Source organism: Sphaeramia orbicularis, chromosome 4 (genome assembly GCF_902148855.1).
Source record: "Sphaeramia orbicularis chromosome 4, fSphaOr1.1, whole genome shotgun sequence".
Lineage (NCBI taxonomy): Eukaryota > Metazoa > Chordata > Actinopteri > Kurtiformes > Apogonidae > Sphaeramia > Sphaeramia orbicularis.
In genome coordinates this window covers 51,113,846-51,132,897 of record NC_043960.1, presented here as the reverse complement: position 1 = coordinate 51,132,897, position 19,052 = coordinate 51,113,846, and the positions used below count along the sequence as shown (strand labels likewise).

The following is a 19,052-nucleotide window of genomic DNA, read 5'->3' as shown; positions in this document are numbered from 1 at the left end:
GCAGCATAAATTACTGAATGCAAATAATGACATTTTATTGCTGTAAAGTGTGTTCACACTGATCCTATAGTCACTCAGGTTTCCTTTTCACATTTCCTATTTCTACACATCCCCCAGAATTAAATTGAATTACTGTATAAGCCCAGAACAAATGGACACTGGATTTGACAAGGGACTTGGGTGGTGCAATCTGCAACATCTCCACCAGATGTCACTTAATATTACACACTGAACCTTTATTTGTTCCCATGGTCTGTATCTTAGACAATGAAGGTGGTCAGGATGTAGTACGAATAAGTGCATGCTACTACAATGTCTTGCTGTGTTTCTGCCACTGGTTTCATTAGTAGAATAATAATAAATATGTAGTGAAATAAAAGGTGTTTTCTATTCACTGGAAAGGAAAGGAACATTCATGAATTTAGACATGAACTATGCCGACATGCCAGCTGTGTGTGGTCAAGTCACATAGAATCAGCTTCTTTATTAGGTACAGCAAGTTGAGGCATTTGCACAAGAAATCAACATCTTCTGAACACATAATACAGGGTGGCATTATATGCATAAAAGTAAAAGGAATATACTTAAATGCAAGTGTCTTTAGTGTTCTTTCAGTGAAATGAGCTCTAATACAGAGCCAGATACAGTGTACAGTCTACATTTCGCATTATTTAGAATATACCATTACTTTTATTGTTCCACTGTGAAAAGGGGGGAGTTCCAGATCCCAGATTACTGTGGAAGTGCCTCCATTTTCAGTTCAGGAATGGGCGCAGTTGTGTAAACAGGGCAGTCAATCATTCTGCGTGGAATGTTCGTTAGGTCAACCGTAGCTCCTCCTCCTCTTCGTGGACTCTTCTCAGCACTCATTGGCTTTGACCTTTCAGAAGCCTCGTCCCATCCACAACCAGAGTCGCAGCTCGTAACTGCGTCTTTTGCACATTTGCAATAAGAACAGATTCAAACTGTTCTAAAACTAAAATCATCTTCTGCCAATGGAAACGAGGGTCAAAGTGCGCAGGAGTAATAGAGGGCAGCAGGACAAGTGGGAAGAGAGAGACAGTGACTCCTCTCAGCAGGTCATAAGGGCTTTTCTGACAGGGGAAGACCTGCACAAACAGCCAAAACAAGGTCTTCTTGGACTTGCAGACTGAGAGGGGTGAAGGCTTACACTATCCGTGGACTGGCAGGGGATGGGGCACAGGGCCGTACGATGTTACACCGCTGAGCTCAGGTGTAGCGCGGCATCTCGCACTGTTCACAGCGATTGAGAGCAGGGTGGTTGAGGAAGGTGCAGCTTTCACAGTTCCACTGGGCGCCTTCAAAGTCTTCATCCCTTTGGGGCACCGGTACTGGCTTGGAGCCCTGCTCCACTTCTGAAAGAGGAGTGAAAACACATACATGAAAGTTTACTTATGTGATACAGAGTAGAAAAGATAGTTAGATGTTTATTTGTCCTTCACAGTAAAATTGTTTTCACATACCATACAGCCACGAGAACACAGAACATCACTAGCAAACGTCTGACACAAACCTAACAAAACAGCAATTTTCTAACCATACACCTGCCACTACATATATACATATACATCTAACACATTACAATCTCTTAAATGATTTATTGAGTTCTGTTATTGCATTTGGTATAAAATTTTTGCTGAATTTTTCTTTTCTCCAGTTTAGTGACCTGTAGCAGTGACCAGAGGGAAGTAGTATGGAATATGGATAAAGGGGGATGGGGGACAATTTCAATGTGATCAACTTGAAGATGGTGTTAACTATAGCTGCTATTCATCAGAAATGTGAGTCATTCATCACCATCAGTCATCATTTATGCGTCAACTATTCAAGTATAAATGTTGATAGACAAAGCATTTCACTTCATAGCAAGGTTTCTTAACTAGTTTCCATGCCAACACAACTGTGGAGGCCAACACAAACAAAAGCCAGTACAGCTCTGAGTCTCACTTCTCATACAAAAAAAAAGGCTCACATCTGTGATGTGTAGAAAGCTAAATAAGACAACAATAAGTGAAGTGACCTGTGCAAGTTCCATCCAAATGTAAGTGTGTGTGTTGGCTCTAACTTGTGGCTCCCTGCCAAATGCATTTCTTATTTTCTATTACCATATCTGTGTCTATTAGACCGTCTACTTCAATCACGTACATTACATTGGTTAGTTCTCACCTTTCTTGCCAGGTTTGGGTGGCACCACCGGGCCAGGCTCAATGTTGTCATAGAAGTTACTCATTGCTTTTGGGTCGAACTTTCCTGTGGAAGAAACCAGAAATCAGATCCAGTCACAGCAGTTTAGAAAACCCGAGCAGCTGGAGGCCCAATAGCTGTCAGCCAACAATAAAGCCGTGTCCAACCATTCTACTTGAGCCAAACTGACATTAACACTGCATTAAACAGAAACAGCCAACTGATTCGCGGTTAACAGAGAGTTTCAGAAAGAAAACAACACAAAGAAACATTGTACTGATCTAACAACACAAACATCACTTAGCTACACAGTGCAATGACCAATCAAACATATGGCAGCACACATTCATTACTATGACATGAAACATGAAATGTAGTTACCCTACCCAAAAAGGATTAAATACTGTTCTATGCTAATAACAACAAGCCTGAACAGATTTAGTGAAAGTCAAGAGACACAAGGCTGAGACATAAAAACAACAGCTGTCCACAGCCACACTGCAGCTCTACGTATAAGCAACAAAGTCAAAACCAGAGTTGAAAAACATTCAACATCTGACTGCTTTTTTTTGCCAAAAGGCACAGGAAGTGTTGAAGATTGTTTGTTGGCTGGATGAGACCAAATCAGAATGTTTTGACCATCATAACAAAGTTGGTATTTAGAGTTTAATGTTCCCCTTGCTCTGTTCCAACTCCACCCGCTGCATGATCTTAAGAAGCGCTATTAAGTTGGAAAGAGGCTGAGAGGAGATGAGGAGGTGTGGATGTTGACGGGGGTAGTTCACAGATATCCATCAGACAGACCATAATAAGACAACTTTGCAAAACCACGAGGCTCTCAAAGGCTTAGTTTGAATGTTATCCCTCATTATCACCCAAAAGGCCACTGCCCGGCCCCCAAAAAAAGTCACACATGCAATATTTCACTGCACCACCGTTTGTTTTGATTACAGGAGACATTCACTGTGACATCTTTTCTGACACATAATGCTCATGTAGTGTCACAATAAGGTTCACCATATTTTTTCTATCCATAGTTACATTAATTTTTGATTATTGATGATGGAGAATCGGACCATTGCATCAAATCTTCATGACATCCCAAATTAGAGTCTGGACTTTATGGTAGTTAATCCATGAGTGAAAATGATGTCTTATTCTCCCTGAACCATTCTGTCACAAGCCTGATGATCCTGATCAAGCCTGGCATTGTCCTATCTTTTTGACATTAAAAACATGAGAAAACACTTACTGCATCAGTTACACTTAAATTACTTGTTACAGCTGAAACATCATTTACCACTGCAATATGTACCCATAGAAGGATCTGAACTATTTGCTTGGTTAAATCCAGGCAGTTACTTTTTTTGGCCAGGCTGTTTAATGAACTCTAACTGCAGCAAGTAGCCTCTCATGTCTTTAACGTCTAAAAGATTGGACAATGCCAGGATTATTCAGAATGATCAGGCTTGTGACAGAATAGTTCAGGGAGAATGAGATAATTTTCACACATGGATTAATCCCCATCAAGTCCAGACTAATTTGGGATGTGATGAAGACGATGCAGCGGTCCGATTCTCCATCATCAACTAGAAGCACTCGGAGAGCGCAGACCTCCGCCAAGGCTGATCAGTGGGCCCCCCTGTGGGCCCCCCCACCCCCGATCACCCCCAAAAGTTAATCATTTCTTCCTTATCCCATTTCCAACAAACCCTGAAAATTTCATCAAAATCTGTCCATAACTTTTTGAGTTATGTTGCACACTAACGGACAGACAAACAAACAGACAAACAAACCCTGGCAAAAACATAACCTCCTTGGCGGAGGTAATGATCAATTATTAATGCAACTATGGACAGAAAAAATATTATGAACCTTGTTCTGACAATACATAAGCATTATGTGGCAAAAAAAAATGTCTCAGTGAATGTCTCAGTGAATCAAAACCAAAGGTCTTGCAGTCAAGGCTGAGTGACCCCCCCGGCAAGCCTTCACTTGCCAGGGGGGGTCATGGGATCACTCCTGGGTGCTTTTTTTTTTTTTTAAATTCAGGTTAGAACACATAGCAGGTGGAACTAATGTTTTAGTGTTGGAGCACCCTGGACTCATTTTAGGGACGTACAACAAACATATCTACTACCATTGTGATCTGTCACTAGACTAGACAAAGAGTTTAGGTTGGGAGAATGGAAAAGGATTTGACTGGAAAAGAAAAATGTGCAATGTTTCTGTTTTTGCACTGTTTGTACAGTTTGCACTTCAATGTTCTGAGAAGTGCAATGTAAACGGGCTAATTGCAGCCACTGATATTGTTAAAATGTTTGTTTGTTACAAAAATTTGTTTGTTGTTCTAAAAAAAGTAACTTTATTGTCATAGTTGTAAGATAATTGCACATTTCCTATTTTTATTTGGAAAAATATTGGCTCAGGGAGCAGTCTTGTTGAGTTTATTTCTATTGTTCAAGCAAAAATGTAAGTTATTTTAAATTTGCACAAACAATTATTCAAGGAAAAGCAAAAAAGTATTGTGACAATATTGATGTTTCTTTCAGTAAAAGCTAGAATTGCACCATTGTTGTTGGGGTTGAGGGGGGCCTGGAGATTTCTCATCCTTCAAAGGGGGGCCACCAGACAAAAAGATTGAGAACCACTACGTTAAGGAATAAATACTTTTTTTTGGTACAAATTTCACAACAGAATAGTCCCAAACTGTTGGCTCTAGGTCAGCATCAAGGTAGGAAGGTTAACAACACTTTTAAAATAGGAAGTGGTGCTGAGCCATTATCATCCATACAGTTTTTATACATTAAAATAAAATGTTACAAGTTGGCTGTTAAGTCATACAGCTCAGTTCAGAGCTCAAAAGATACATTAAAGCATTTAGTATGAGACCACCCTTTGCAACCAAGACGCTTACTGAAAGCTTCACTACATTAGGAAGGCTCTTAATACAACTCCATTAAGTACAATAAAATACAAATGTTGGGAGTAAATTGGTTCAACTCTAGAGCCTGCTGCCATCTTAAATGTTACAGATTCCAATCTGGCAATTCATGGTATTTACTGTACGTAGATAAAGTATCACAACTTACCACACCCTGTTGAGAGCCATTTAAAGGCAGTGTGATTATCATTATGTAATCAAAAGGTGATAAGCCACTCAGCTAAATACTGTGTTAAAGATCAGTGTGTATCCAACAAACTGACCTGGGTCCTGTCACAAATCAGCGAGACTTAACAACAGCATATTTGTCACATTGGACCTAACAGTGATCTACTTCTGGGCTCAGCTCTTCTAAGATCAATGCTTTCGAATCAAAGGCTTTAAAGGTTTATGTGTAAAACTGATGTACATTTATGAGTGCATGCGTTTCTACCTGCAGACGACTGCAGAAGATCTGTCTCCTTCAGGGTACAGTCGATATCAATCTGAAGCTGTCTGTTCAGATTCCGCAATCGGGTCATCTCTTCAGGCTGCAGTCGGTGCAAACACACAACCCAGTTAGATAAGACAAAAATAGACAACTAAATATTCCCGATTTCCACTTTGATTTTTATCTCCTTCTATCTAATTAAAAATTAAGCATGTATGATCCAGCAGTGCAATCAGAATTATTAATATTTCTTATGTGTTGGTTATGAAAACATAGAAAACTGTAAAGGTAATTTTCCTGCATTGAAAATCATTCACATCTGAAATCTGATTTGAACCCACTGACTAACTTGTGAAATAATTATTCATTTCCCCCTCTGTCGTACAAATGTTTTCAGTTTTCAGTCAATTGTTTGCTGACCTCGACCAGATCTGGCACTTTAAAAAATTACTGGTGACCTAAACTACATTGCACTTCAAAAATGTTGGCAAACTCTTCTTATTACTTATTGTTATTATTAAATTATTGCCTGTTTTTTTTTTTTTTTATTTATTATTATCATTGATCTTTTAACTTGTTTTTCATTATGGTATGGTGAGTGCTGCTGACCTCTTGGCCAGGTTGCCCTTGTAAAAGAGATCTCGATCTCAATGGGACTTAATCTGGTTAAACAAAGGTTAAATAAAAAAAAAAATAAAACAAAGTGCAAATGTAAATGGAGCTTACCAATACCCCGGACCGGTCACACAACACTTTGCCCCTTCTTGCTCACTGATATCCTGCCTACCCAGAGATTCATTTTGAATTTTACATTAAAGATAATTGTAAACTAGATTAAACTATATTACTGTCCTGTCTGCGTAGTTCAGTCAAACCAAGACACATTATTCTGTCTGAGTCTTGACTTTCAATCTTTTCAAAAATTTGTACAAAATGCAAAAATCTAACTGTGCTCAGCACCTCTCCTAGTGGAAAAGAACATATGTGCTGAATGTGAAAAGAATCAAGAGAATGGCCAGTGAGGAACTGGTTGAACAAAAATCTTGGACGGACGTAGGGATAGAATCCTGGTATATCTATAGACCAGGAATACTAGGATAATTTATATACTAGGGTATAAAACATGCTAATATTTGAAAACCAAATATTAAAAGTCCATGCTGAGAGGCTGTTATATTGTACAGATATTAAGTCTGTACAGAACTTCATCAGCCCTTACCCTGGGAATAAGACTGGTAGAGTTGACGCGTCGAAAGCGTCTCTGAAGGGCGTCATATTCCATGTTATTGACATCTGCCTTCAGCTTCTCTAGTTTCTGCTTCTCCAGCATCAGTTCCTTCATCAGACGCTCCATCCTGGCCCGTTGATGGAGCAGCAAAGCTGCAAGTTCATGCAATAAACACAAAAACCTTCAGATTACAGTTAAAATTTGAAAAGAAAAATTTTAAATGCTATAAAGAGGAGACAGAAATGACTGACAAATATTTTCCATATGTGGCCATAATCAGGTACACCTGATCTTCAGTATCTGAACTGATTATTTCTGTTTTTTCTCCCATGTGACTTTTTTTAAAGCTGAAATTTCTTACAACTATGTTTCAAAAATATGAGGCAATTCTGAACACTAGCATAAAGTGAAATACACTCATTACAGAATATGTATGGCATGTGTCATATAAACATATTCTATTTGGGTATTGCAAAATAGCTCTTTTTCCTGAAAGGAGCATTTTTTGACTACAATGCTTCACATGCTTATTTCACTCTGATTTCGTCGGGATTCCTTGGACATGTATTCAGCACATTGAGAATATGCATCATATTTGTATATTCTATTTCAGGTTGTGACACACAGCCCCTGCCAACAGTCTCCTGGAGACAAAGATGGGTGTGAAACACACCTACTGTTTAACAATATGACAGAGGATGGCAAGAGGTTTAGGATCTGAGCAAGTGTGGAAAAGCTGACCTTTCCAAGAAGGTATTTGAAGAAATGAAAGATGGTGCCTGAGTTTGTACAGTGGAAGGTGAAGTGTTCAAACAATATTTTTTTTAATCAGGATATACACAGCTTACAGGAATATTAATAGAACATTAATTTCTCTTAGCTAAGTAAACAGCTTATTGGAATTTTATCTTTTACAGAATAAGCATAAAAACAAGAATATCTGTTACATGTAAATGTAAACTCCTACTATGAAACACTAGGAACATAGAAAGAAGTCAAGTGTATCCCCTACCTTGTGTGTAGGCATAGTCATCAGAGCCTGAGCTTGAACGTCGGGGCAATTGCTGAAACTGGCTGGAAATATTCCCTGGTAAAGCTGAGATGGGTAGGATGGGTGCAGGTGCTGCGTTGTGTTCCCCTTGATCTACTATATTGAGGAGAGACTCTGCTTCAGCCACAGGTGGCGAACTGGGGGGCCTCCCTGCCTGCCCCCCTCCTGGAGACACTTTGATTTTAAAGGTGTATGCTGACTGGCCTGGCTGAGGAGAGGATGCAGGTCGAGGCCTCGCGGGTCCTTGGTGTTGTAAGTACATCCCTGGGTGAAAGGATGCCGGGCCTGGAGGTCCAGTCATAGTGATGCCCCTTGATGGGGAACTGGGTGAGGGGCTGGTGGCCCTGTAAAGTGTCCCCTGGGGATGTGGGGTGTGCACAGGTGAGTTGCTGCGAGGTCGTGGACCTTCCAGAGTAATCTCAATCTGGTTCTTGAGTGAACTCTTTGTGTGGTATTGCCTGTAAACAGATGGCTGTTGCTGTGGCTGCTGCTGGTGATGGTAGGGCATGCTGGGAAGAGTTGGGGAACTGATAGGAAGGAAAACATATTGCTGGTGCTGTGGCTGGGGTTGTGGCTGGGGCTGAGGCTGAGGTTGGACCTGATGTTGAGGAGAGCTGTAAGGAGAGCCATATGTAGGAGTACTGTAGGGTGACTGCTGATGCTGATACACTGGCGCCCCAGAAGAGGACCAGGGCGCTGGCTGTGGACTTTGAGAGGGTGAGGGTCGAATATACAAGGTGGTGTTGCTACTACTAGGGTAGTGCCCAGGGGGGATCTGCAGAGCCTGTGGGACATTGGGTATACTTTGAGACAGTGTGACTGTTATAGGGTTCATGGTGTAACGTGTGACTGGAGAATAAGTGGGAGACATGCCCTGCATTGTTGGTGGCGGTGTAGGAGTGCTAGCCGAGCGGCTTTGGTCGTTCATGAAGAAAGGATTGTAACCTGGAGAGGGGGCCATTGTGGCGGGGGCTGACAGCGGCTCTGGGTAGCTGGGCCGCTGTGGTTCAATGTGACTGTCACTGGTGCTATGCACTAGGGAGCGTCCTACTCCTGCTGCTCCTCCATTCACTTTAGTGGCATCTGAACCTGGGTAACCCAGGCTAATATGAAGCATGTGGTTCCGGCTCAGTCGCCCCTCCTCTGGACTGTGATGGAACTCACCATACAGGTATCTATTACTCTCCTGAGCCAGCAGGTGGCAGCAAAGATCCAGATTATTGTTGTTCTAAGAAAGATACGGAACGCAATCTCAGCAATGCATCGTAAAACACTGGCAGTATTTCAGTTGTCATCTTACTGGTTTACTACCTAGTGTAAATCACATGGTATCATACTAGATTATCGAGTAGTCCAAGCATAGCAACAGAGAAAAATAAAACTGTCTATCTAAGTGATTATGACACCGACTATTGATTACACACAGTCATATTTAAACACATACAGTTTTAACTTTGTTTCGTATGTACCTGCAGAAGGCACTGGGACACAACTCCTTCTGGGATCTCTGGAAAACGCTGCTTGAGATCCTGCAGGATGTGATAGTCGAGCTGAGAGCCTCCCTGCGCCATCCTGAGCCAACTCGGAGAGTCAACGAGCCCGAAGCTGCAAAAGCCGAAATACCTGATCTCGTCTCATCCCCTACAGATGCGGAACAACACCACAACATTATAAAAAAAAACTCACAGCAAAGACATGCAAGCAAAAATTAAGTCAACGTTTGTGCCATTTGTCTGTACATCGGAAGTAAAGCCAAATGTCTGTCACACACCCTATGTGTCAGCAATAATGCTAAGAACAAACCGCATGAACTGTTTGATGACCGTTTCAAGCAGATACGTCAAATTTTCATACAGTATGCTCGTTAACTCAACCGGAACAAACAAAAATAACAAACATAAATGCCCAAAACCTTGCCAGTGCGAGCCGTTTCCATTCACTTTCACGCACGAGTGCTAGCAAGGAGCCTGTCAGTCTGTTGTTGTTTGTTTGGCCATACTGTTGCACCAAGCAACGACGACATACCATCGCTAGCTAGCAGGCTAGTCATCAGCATCAGTTAGCCTTCTTACATCACTCAAATAAACAACCACACCGGTGAAATATGACAGTATGACTGCGCCAGGAAACAGTACAACCATTACTACCATACTATCCGGTGTCGTCTACAGTTAGTTCGCCCACAACTACACTCCACTAATTGAGTTATCTGTTGAATAAGACTAACTCATTTCAACCACTGACTATTAGCTTACAGTGCTAATGCTAACCTTAGCTTGGTCCTGTTGGCTGGTCAGCTGTCACAAGCTTGGGTGTTGATGGATTAGCTAGCTAACAATGCTAAACTCAGCGAGAGCTTTTGAAAGCTTACCATATGTTAAGAATCTCTCTCGTGTCTTCGGGGCATAGCGGAGTCCCTGTCACAGCTGCCTAATACTGAAATTACCCGCAAAGGTTGGTCAAATTTGTGTACTCACTAAATAACTTGTACTTTCGCATTCCAGTATCAGGGCCCTGCCGCTGGATTGAATACGAGCAGGGTGTCTATCGCGATAATGTCAGATTTTCCCGGACCAGGAAGTTGTTCAAACTGACGTGAGTGGTTGACACTTTCAGTAGTGCGCATGTCCTGCACTTGGTTCAGTAATTAGAAAAATAAAGTTCCTTTATGTTTTGATTACGATGATTTACTCGCCAAAATTATTGTATCTAGGGATGAAATATAAAATGTACTACCAATTATACATTTTAAATGTATTATTATTATTATTATTATTACTACTATTGATACTAGCACTAAGACTATTACTACTACTACTATACTGATAATAATAATCCTAATAAAGATGACAAACTGTATTTTACCTCAATTATTTAACATAATTAATAGGATGAGTGGTTCAACATGTAGCCTATTAAACATTTTAGTTCAGTGCTTTTGGTCAGTGGTAGGTCTTTATGGGATGATAATAATTTATAGATGAACCAATGAATTGCACTAAAACAGAATTTTATCAAAGTTCCAAGAAAACACCTATCTGGAAAGAAAACAACCAACTTAAAACTTAGAGATTCCCAATAACAAACTGTCCATACATGAAAACAAAATAGAAATAATCAGAAATAACAATCTGTGCAGCAGAAAATGAAGTGCAGGCCTAAGCTGTAGCACCTCTTCGTGAAATAAAACTAATGAATATCATATCCTGCAACCATTATATTTTTAAAACTGCTGATTAATTCTAATTTTCATTTATTTTACCCTTTACTGAACCAGTCTAGACCCTACATGCACAATGAATATGTATAGTTTTTAGATAAAACACTGATTACAACAGTTTTGTTAAAATGAAGACATCTAAAAGTATCTATTTGTTTGTGGCACGGTGGATATTCAGTCTAAACAGTCATGGTTCACCTAGGAGAAAAAAAAAAAATCAGCAAATGAAACTAAATATACCCGGAGGCTTGTGAGCATGTGGCCCTTGGTGCAAAGAACATAGTTTACTAAAGAGCAAAACTCAATATATCAGTACTTTTCAACCATTATGGACTGAAAGTGGTTATGAAAAAGCACCACAATTTTGTACTTTACCTCCAAACTTAGTGTCTACACAGTTTGCTCCTATCAAAAAACTTACACTGATAAAAAGTGAAACTTCATGTTTGTTTCATTGACTACATTAGTGTGTGCCAGCAGAGCTACACTTCACACCATGTTGGACTAAAACCGGTTGCCAGAAAAGCACCAGAGTTTCCCCTTTTTGATTTTCCACTCTTTGCTTAGTGTGTGCAGTAAAGTGCCTGTAGGTGAGATGGCAGGAAGACAGGGTCAGCCTGAGGTTTTATAACAGTGTCATCAGTCAAAGTGTGAAAAATGTGGTCGACAACAGAGGATGAACTGATGAGCTCTCAGTTTTACTCATATAAAGACCTGAACACTAATCCTACAGTATCATTTGCCATATTTTACATGCTTGTGTGAGTCTGCAGCTTCCATGAACATCAGAGAATCACCCGGTCACCCAATCTAATTCACTCTGCATGACTGGATGATTAGTTATGGCATGCTGACCTAAACTGACATCAACAATGTAGATCCTTAAAAAGTAGATGAAAAGAAGGAGATATATGGACGTTCAGAAATGGAAGGTAAATTTAAAAAAAGCCCATATTTAGCCTCAAAGACCCAAAACCCAAAAGCATCTACTGAGCCATAATGCAGATCAAGGTTGAATTCTGGAGCATTTTTGTCACTGTGGTCAGTAGGGGGCAGTGAGGGATCCTTCAAATCTACAAATGTATTTTCACTTTAGTGATACTAGCAGGCATTGACAAGGATGGGGTTCTTCAAAGGAGAACACTAACTGAGTGATGAGGCAAAATACAAGACATATTTCAACAGATTAAGACACATGCATTGAGTCTAAGTAAGCCCAAAGCATGTGACCAACAGTGGACTACTGCACAATGATAGATACTATATGGAGGGCTACCTGTGATGGTGATGTAGTTTAGGGATTTTATAAAACAGTTTGTTATGACAATTGTACCAGATTACTTGAATTGGAGATTCTTTGAATTAAATCCTTTCTCTTGCTTTTAAAAACCGCTGTTTTTCAAAACAGCAGCATCCTGCTCTGTCCACACATGACACCTGTTTTGTGGTAGAGCAGCCTTTTCTCCTTGCGACAGCTGAATACTCAACAGCTAAAACTGGGAAATGATGACACACACACAAACCTGCTACTTATGTTGTTCAAGAAAAAAAACACAGTCAGAGCAAGTCTTTTAGATAGTAGATGGACAAGAAAACAAGTTTGTTTTTAGCTCACATATCAGTACACTGCCACAACAGTGTTAAATAAATGCATTTAAAATACACCGGTATGCCGGAACATCAAGCACAGACAGCAAGATAACATCAAGAATCAGTTTTAACACTAGAAAAAATTTGTAAACACATAGAAACACAGTCACCAATGAACAGATGCATGAAACAAAACTGTTACATGGACATAAACAAGCACACAACCAACTGACCTTTACAGCCTCTATCTATCTATCTATCTATCTATCTATCTATCTATCTATCTATCTATCTATCTATCTATCTATCTATCTATCTATCTATCTATCTATCTATCTATCTATCTATCTATCTATCTATCTATCTATCTATCTATCTATCTATCTATCTATCTATCTATCTATCTATCTATCTATCTATTTATCTATCTATCTATCTATCTATCTATCTATCTATCTATCTATCTATCTATCTATCTATTTATCTATCTATCTATCTATCTATCTATCTATCTATCTATCTCTCTCTCTCTCTCTCTCTCTCTCTCTCTCTCTCTCTCTCTGTGTCTGTCTGTCTATCTATCTAATTATGTGTTTCAATGCTTTTTAGATTTTTACTCTTAAGGAATGAAATTACTCCCACCCTTCTTGAACTAACTTGTATCACTTATATTTATTCTATTTATTGGATCTTGGAGGGAAAGGTGCAGTATATGAACAGGATGCAATACTTAATTGTGATTATGCTCACTTTAAGATTTTGTGACTGAGTTGTTTTGTGATTGTATGTGTCCGAATGTGAATGCAGCAATGTGTAGCACTGTTGTCCAAAACATGTGTGGAACAATAAAGTTTATCCTGATCCTGATATTCACAAACATTATGTACATTCACCACCACCCGCTGGAGGTCCTGCTGAGCTTTGAAACAGGGGTTTTGAAACAGGGGGCTCAGGGTGTGGGCTCCACCACCTCTAAAATATTCCTCGGGCTACGAGAGCTTGGCTGCAGCAGCTGAGGCCTGGGCCCAGTCTGACTCAGGTTTGCTGTCCTTACAGTGTTGATTGGTCGCCACAGCTGTGGTTCTATTTAAAGCATTTCTCTTGTTGTCCCTGATGCCCTGCAGGACTCAGAACAGAGGAGGAGGACAGCACTCCTCTGACCTAGAGCACAGACCAGACCTCCAGCCCCCTCACATCGTCATCTCACCAGGAAATCAATGAATGACAAAAACGACTGCATATTTTTAATGACAAAGACCTGCCAGTTTTTGGAAATCTAATTTTTTTTTTTTTTTACCTTTAATGTGGCAAATTTTACTCTATTTTTCCTTATTTAGATCTAGTTAGTCTAAAATCCAGGTCTAACCTCAGAAAATACTCTACACACACACATACACACACACACACACACACACACACACACACACACACACACACACACATACACATACACATACAGTAGTTTTGTCTGGGATTATCAAAATATTCTGAATCTCAGTCTCAATCTGGAAGGTGCAATAATGACATTTACTTCAGTTCTTTTACAGGTCATTTTACAAAATTTCCAAGAAATTTAAATAAAAGCTTTTTAGTTATCAAAAATCATTAAACTAAGACAAGTGCATGACAATGTAAAGGTATTCAACAAAAAAATCAAAATTAGACACACTTTTTTTTTAGATAGAGTACAATATTCTTAGTCTTTTTTTGTTTTTGTTATTTTATTTGTTTGTTGTTTTACAAAATTTTCAATCAATAAATTCAACTTAGTATTTGTTAAAAGTAACTTCAATCTATCAAGCACATGCTGCCTTTAAATAATGATTCGACCCAGTCTAAGTTTTTCTCGTCCATAAAGTTGCTACATACATTCTTAAAGCTCCCTATTTACATTATATTAAAATAGTGCACTTTTGATGAATTGTGTGCAACAAAATGTTCAGCTTCTGAAGGACTTTTATTACCTCCGTCAAGGAGGTTATGTTTTTGTCGGCGTTGGTTTGTCTGTCTGTCTGTGTGCATGATAACTCAAAAAGTTATGGATGGGTTTGGATGAAAATTTCAGGAAATGTTGATACTGCCACAAGGAACAAATGATTAAAATTTGGTAGTGATCAGGGGTGGGGTGGGGGGGGGTGGGGGGGCACTGATCTGCCTTGGTGGAGGTCTGCACTCTATGAGTGCTTCTAGTTTAGATAGGTAATACTGCTATGAAATAGACAGAATTTATTTTTGATATGCATAACATTTTACATTTTGTGCAGGGTTGTCCAGAGTTTATTTTGATAAGTACAAGACTTTTTGAGTTACTTTGGGGAGCTGACATGGGACTTTGTGGTCAGTAGAAAAAGATGGGGTAAGAGGGCAGGAGTATATAAGTTTAACTTCATTCTGCTCCTTTTCAAATATGTTTTTTTCTTTTATATATATATGTATGTATGTATGTATGTATATATATATATATATATATATATATATATATATATATATATATATATATATATATATATATATATATATACATATATATATATATATATTTCCTTGTTGTTTTTGGCTTTAAATGTTGATATTAGAAATAAAAATAAACAGACGAACAAACAAGACTAACAGTCTTCATTTATAAATGGATTACTGATTTTCTTCCACTTCTGTCCCTCCCACTGATTCATTGCCTCTCACGTTTCACTTCTAAGTACAGTATTAGCTGGAGCTTTACCCGTTTGAGGGGGTTTCCCCTCTGAGACACACTGACTGATGGTGGACGTTTATATTATGCTTCCTGTTTACTCCTACATTTACCTTTACCTGTAGGCTGGAGTCACAGCATTTTTAAATGAATGCTTTATCATTTCTTGAGGCAGCACCACAAAAATATCTAAAAGCAAGATCAGAGGAGATTTTTCATTTTTAACCCTCCACCTTTTCAGTGTCTCTGTGACATTCCTGGAATACTATAATGGGGACTGTTGTGCCTAGAGGTTTCCCTCAGACCAGTGAGTCAGCAGCTGTGCAGGGAGTCATTAGAGTAGACAAAATGTGTCTGCAACAGAGTGTCTACTCACATCCACCATCCTTGACAGAAATACTTTCTCGTCCTGATATAGATTAACCCTTTATTGGGCAAGTGACTGTTTTTGGTCATTTCTTCATGCATTACAAGAAAGTGACAGCAACAGTTCCAGTGAGGACAGTGAGCTAACAATCTCAGGTCAAATGTGCTCTCCAGGGTCTGTACTGCACTGTTCATACAGTGGTGGACCTGCTTTGTTAGGTACCATGAAGTAATGGTACTAATGTAAGGAATGATGTTCAAAGGGATCATGTGGATGTTGACAGGTGTTTGGATCAGCACTTATGTTGGTCTAATGTTCTAAAAGTGGTGTTCTAATGTTCTAAAATACATGTTCCTTTGACATTACATGTGTTTTTTTTTTTATCTTTATATATATCTATATATATCTATATCTATATCTATATCTATATATATATATCTATATCTATTTATCTCTCTCTCTCTCTCTCTCTCTCTCTATATATATATATATATATATATATATATATATATATATATATATATGTATATATATATATATATATATATATATATATATATATATATATATATATATATATATATATATAATTTTTGGCTTTTTTTTCCACTTATGGGTGAAGAACCAAATATGGTAACTTCATTAACCTTGATTTTCTACATAATAGAAAATTTTGAAAAATTTTACAGAAGTTTACAGAAGTCTTGATATGTCCTCCAATAACACACTAAGACTGAATTTTTGATTTTCAGAGTATTTCTATGAGTGCCCTATAAAGGGTTAAAGGAGGTCTCACTGACAGGATAATGAATCGTCAGTCTGTGATGTACATGAAAAATGTCAAAGAATGTAAAGTTTCTGACTCCACACAACTGTTTTGATATCATTTTGCCTATGGCGTAATGGGTTCTAACTGCCATTGCATAGCAGGATGACAGCTATATGTAGGACACACTGGACAAACAAAAGACAAGTAGGTGACCACTTGACTGATAAGTCCAGATTCCTGACTGTAACAGCAGATAATAATAATAATAATAACTGCAATGAAATGTGTTTCCGAAGCTCTTAAGACTAGCAGGAAGCGTGTTCAGTTTCTGTAACTGTTAATCTAGTCTACAGTTGTCATTCACTGTAAATTTATAGTAGATGACAGGTCACGATGACAGGATAGGGTCAGGACCCAAAATGGAGCCTGGTCACAGACGGGCAGTAAAAACACATGTGAATGATACCATATACTGTATAACTAAAGGGTTTTCTGTATTCAAGTACTTCACCTAAATCCAACTATAAGATACTTACTTACAATTTACCAAACTATTCTATGCTGCTTTATACTTCTACTTCATTACATCTCAGGAGTAAAGATTAGATTTTTTTACTCCATTATTTGTTTCACACCTAAAGTTACATGTGAGATTTGCTAGTAAAAAATGATGTAACACTACTATACTAGTTTGCTGAGATGATCAAATTTGCTAACCTTTGTTTTACACAGTTAAAATAAGAGAACAATGACCAGCTTATGAGTGCACATTTCACTTCTTTTGTTTATTGAAAACAAATAAACATTTTATGGGCTCAAAAAATCCGTCACTGGTGATTCTTAGGAGCTGGGAATTATTAGGGCTGTCTTTTGTATTGTTCCAGGGTGGTGGTAACAATGATCATCACAGATATGAGAACTAGTTCTTTTTGATGATAGTTTGAATTAAGATAACAACAATTATTAGACATAGACAGACCTTATGTGTCATTCCAGATTTTACACCAAAAATGAAATTACGATGCAATTGGCTCAGCAGGCAGCAGCAATAAATACAAACAGGCACTACAAGATAGAATAATATGCATATTAAAACTATGTGTTAGTATAAAAAGCTATGGTTCTCTGATAAAAACAATTCTCAGCAGTGAATATTGCACAGTTATATTGCACAATGGACCAGTCCTGTGTAGGTGAGGGTGGGTGTGTGAGGGAGGAGGGGAGAATTTATGCACCTTAAAGACAAATTTTGTGACACTTTAAGTAAAGAATCCCATTTTGTATTAACTTTGCAGAAAATCAGTCACACAGGGCCTGAGCTTTATTTAAAACACACAACGGGCAAATAAATAGACATCCATTACTTTTTCCTTTACTGAGACTTTAGCAAGGCTGTTGCCATTGCCTATATTTAAAGGACATTATCAAGTAGCTCCAAAATAACAGAGCTAATTTTACATTTTGTGCTATAGGAAGTATGATAATCACTGATAAAAAACATAGCACTCAACTTACTTTGGGTCCCAGACTACCAGCAACTCACATATTCCACTGATCTCATTGAACATAAAAATATCTCTCACATCATTAGTAACATGAGAGTCAGTATAGCAATGGCCTATTGTCATAATAAGATAACATATATAAGATAAGATATAAGATAAGGCAACACTAGTGGTTCCCATACCCGGAAGAGAAATGTAATCTTTCAATGTTGGAGGATTCTTTTGGGTGTCTGTGAATTGGCCTAAGAGTCTTGTTTCGACCAGCTCTATGTAAAGTGTCATGAGATAACTTTTATTATGATTTGGTGCTATATAAATAAAATTTGATTGACTGACTGACTGATTGATTGATTGATTGATTGATTGATAATGTTATAAAAGACAACACTGAATCAATGTTAACCCATAAAGACCCAGTACTAGTTTTGTGTCAGTTCCCAAATGAATTTTCTCTATTAACCTTTCTTAAGTGATTCATCATCATTTAGGCTACTATAATATTATCCTCTGTAGTTTGCCTTTTTTTCCAGGGAAAATCAGGTATTTCCTATTTTTTCATCTACTGATCATGTAGCTGTTCATAAAAGCTCAGATTAAAGTTGAGGGTTATTATATTAGAAACAGAGAAAACTGAAGAAAAAGCGACTTTAGCAGCAAAGATATCAATAACTGAACATAAACCAGGCATCTCCATCTACTGTCACTGATCAAACTCCATGGGTTTTACTGACGAATCAATGTTGTAGAAGATGACAGTGTTTCCACGTTCACTACGGAGCCTCTGAAATAGGTCATACCTGATGACCTTGAAAAGATGACAAACTGCATTTTACACCAGTATTTTACATGGATTTATAGGATTACTGGATCAACAGGTATTAAACATTTACATCAGTTTACTTTAAGGGTTAACAAAAGCAAGGAAGAGACTAAACAAAGTAATCGAGAAAATGAACATTAATGAGGAACATTATTAAGAACTTAAAAAAATAATCGAGAAAATGATCAGAAATTAAACCAAAATCGAGAAAATGAACAAAAATGTACAATAAAA

At 38.3% G+C, this 19,052-nt stretch overlaps 1 protein-coding gene across 2 annotated transcripts; it reads right to left on the bottom strand.

Moving 5' to 3' along the window:
- Nucleotides 1-418: 418 nt before the first annotated feature.
- On the bottom strand, nt 419-10,415 carry tab3 (TGF-beta activated kinase 1 (MAP3K7) binding protein 3). Of its 2 annotated transcripts, none has more exons than XM_030133180.1 (7): nt 10,129-10,415; nt 9,328-9,499; nt 7,820-9,086; nt 6,799-6,959; nt 5,583-5,679; nt 2,188-2,271; nt 419-1,376 (listed from the first exon to the last, which is right to left on the bottom strand). In XM_030133180.1, the coding sequence occupies exons 2-7, from the start codon at nt 9,427-9,429 to the stop codon at nt 1,231-1,233; spliced, it is 1,857 nt and encodes a 618-aa protein (XP_029989040.1). In that variant the 5' UTR covers nt 9,430-9,499; nt 10,129-10,415; the 3' UTR covers nt 419-1,230. The 2 variants fall into 2 exon arrangements, with proteins under 2 accessions (XP_029989040.1, XP_029989039.1); XM_030133179.1 differs by having other exon boundaries at nt 10,230-10,415.
- Between the last annotated feature and the right edge of the window lie 8,637 nt (nt 10,416-19,052).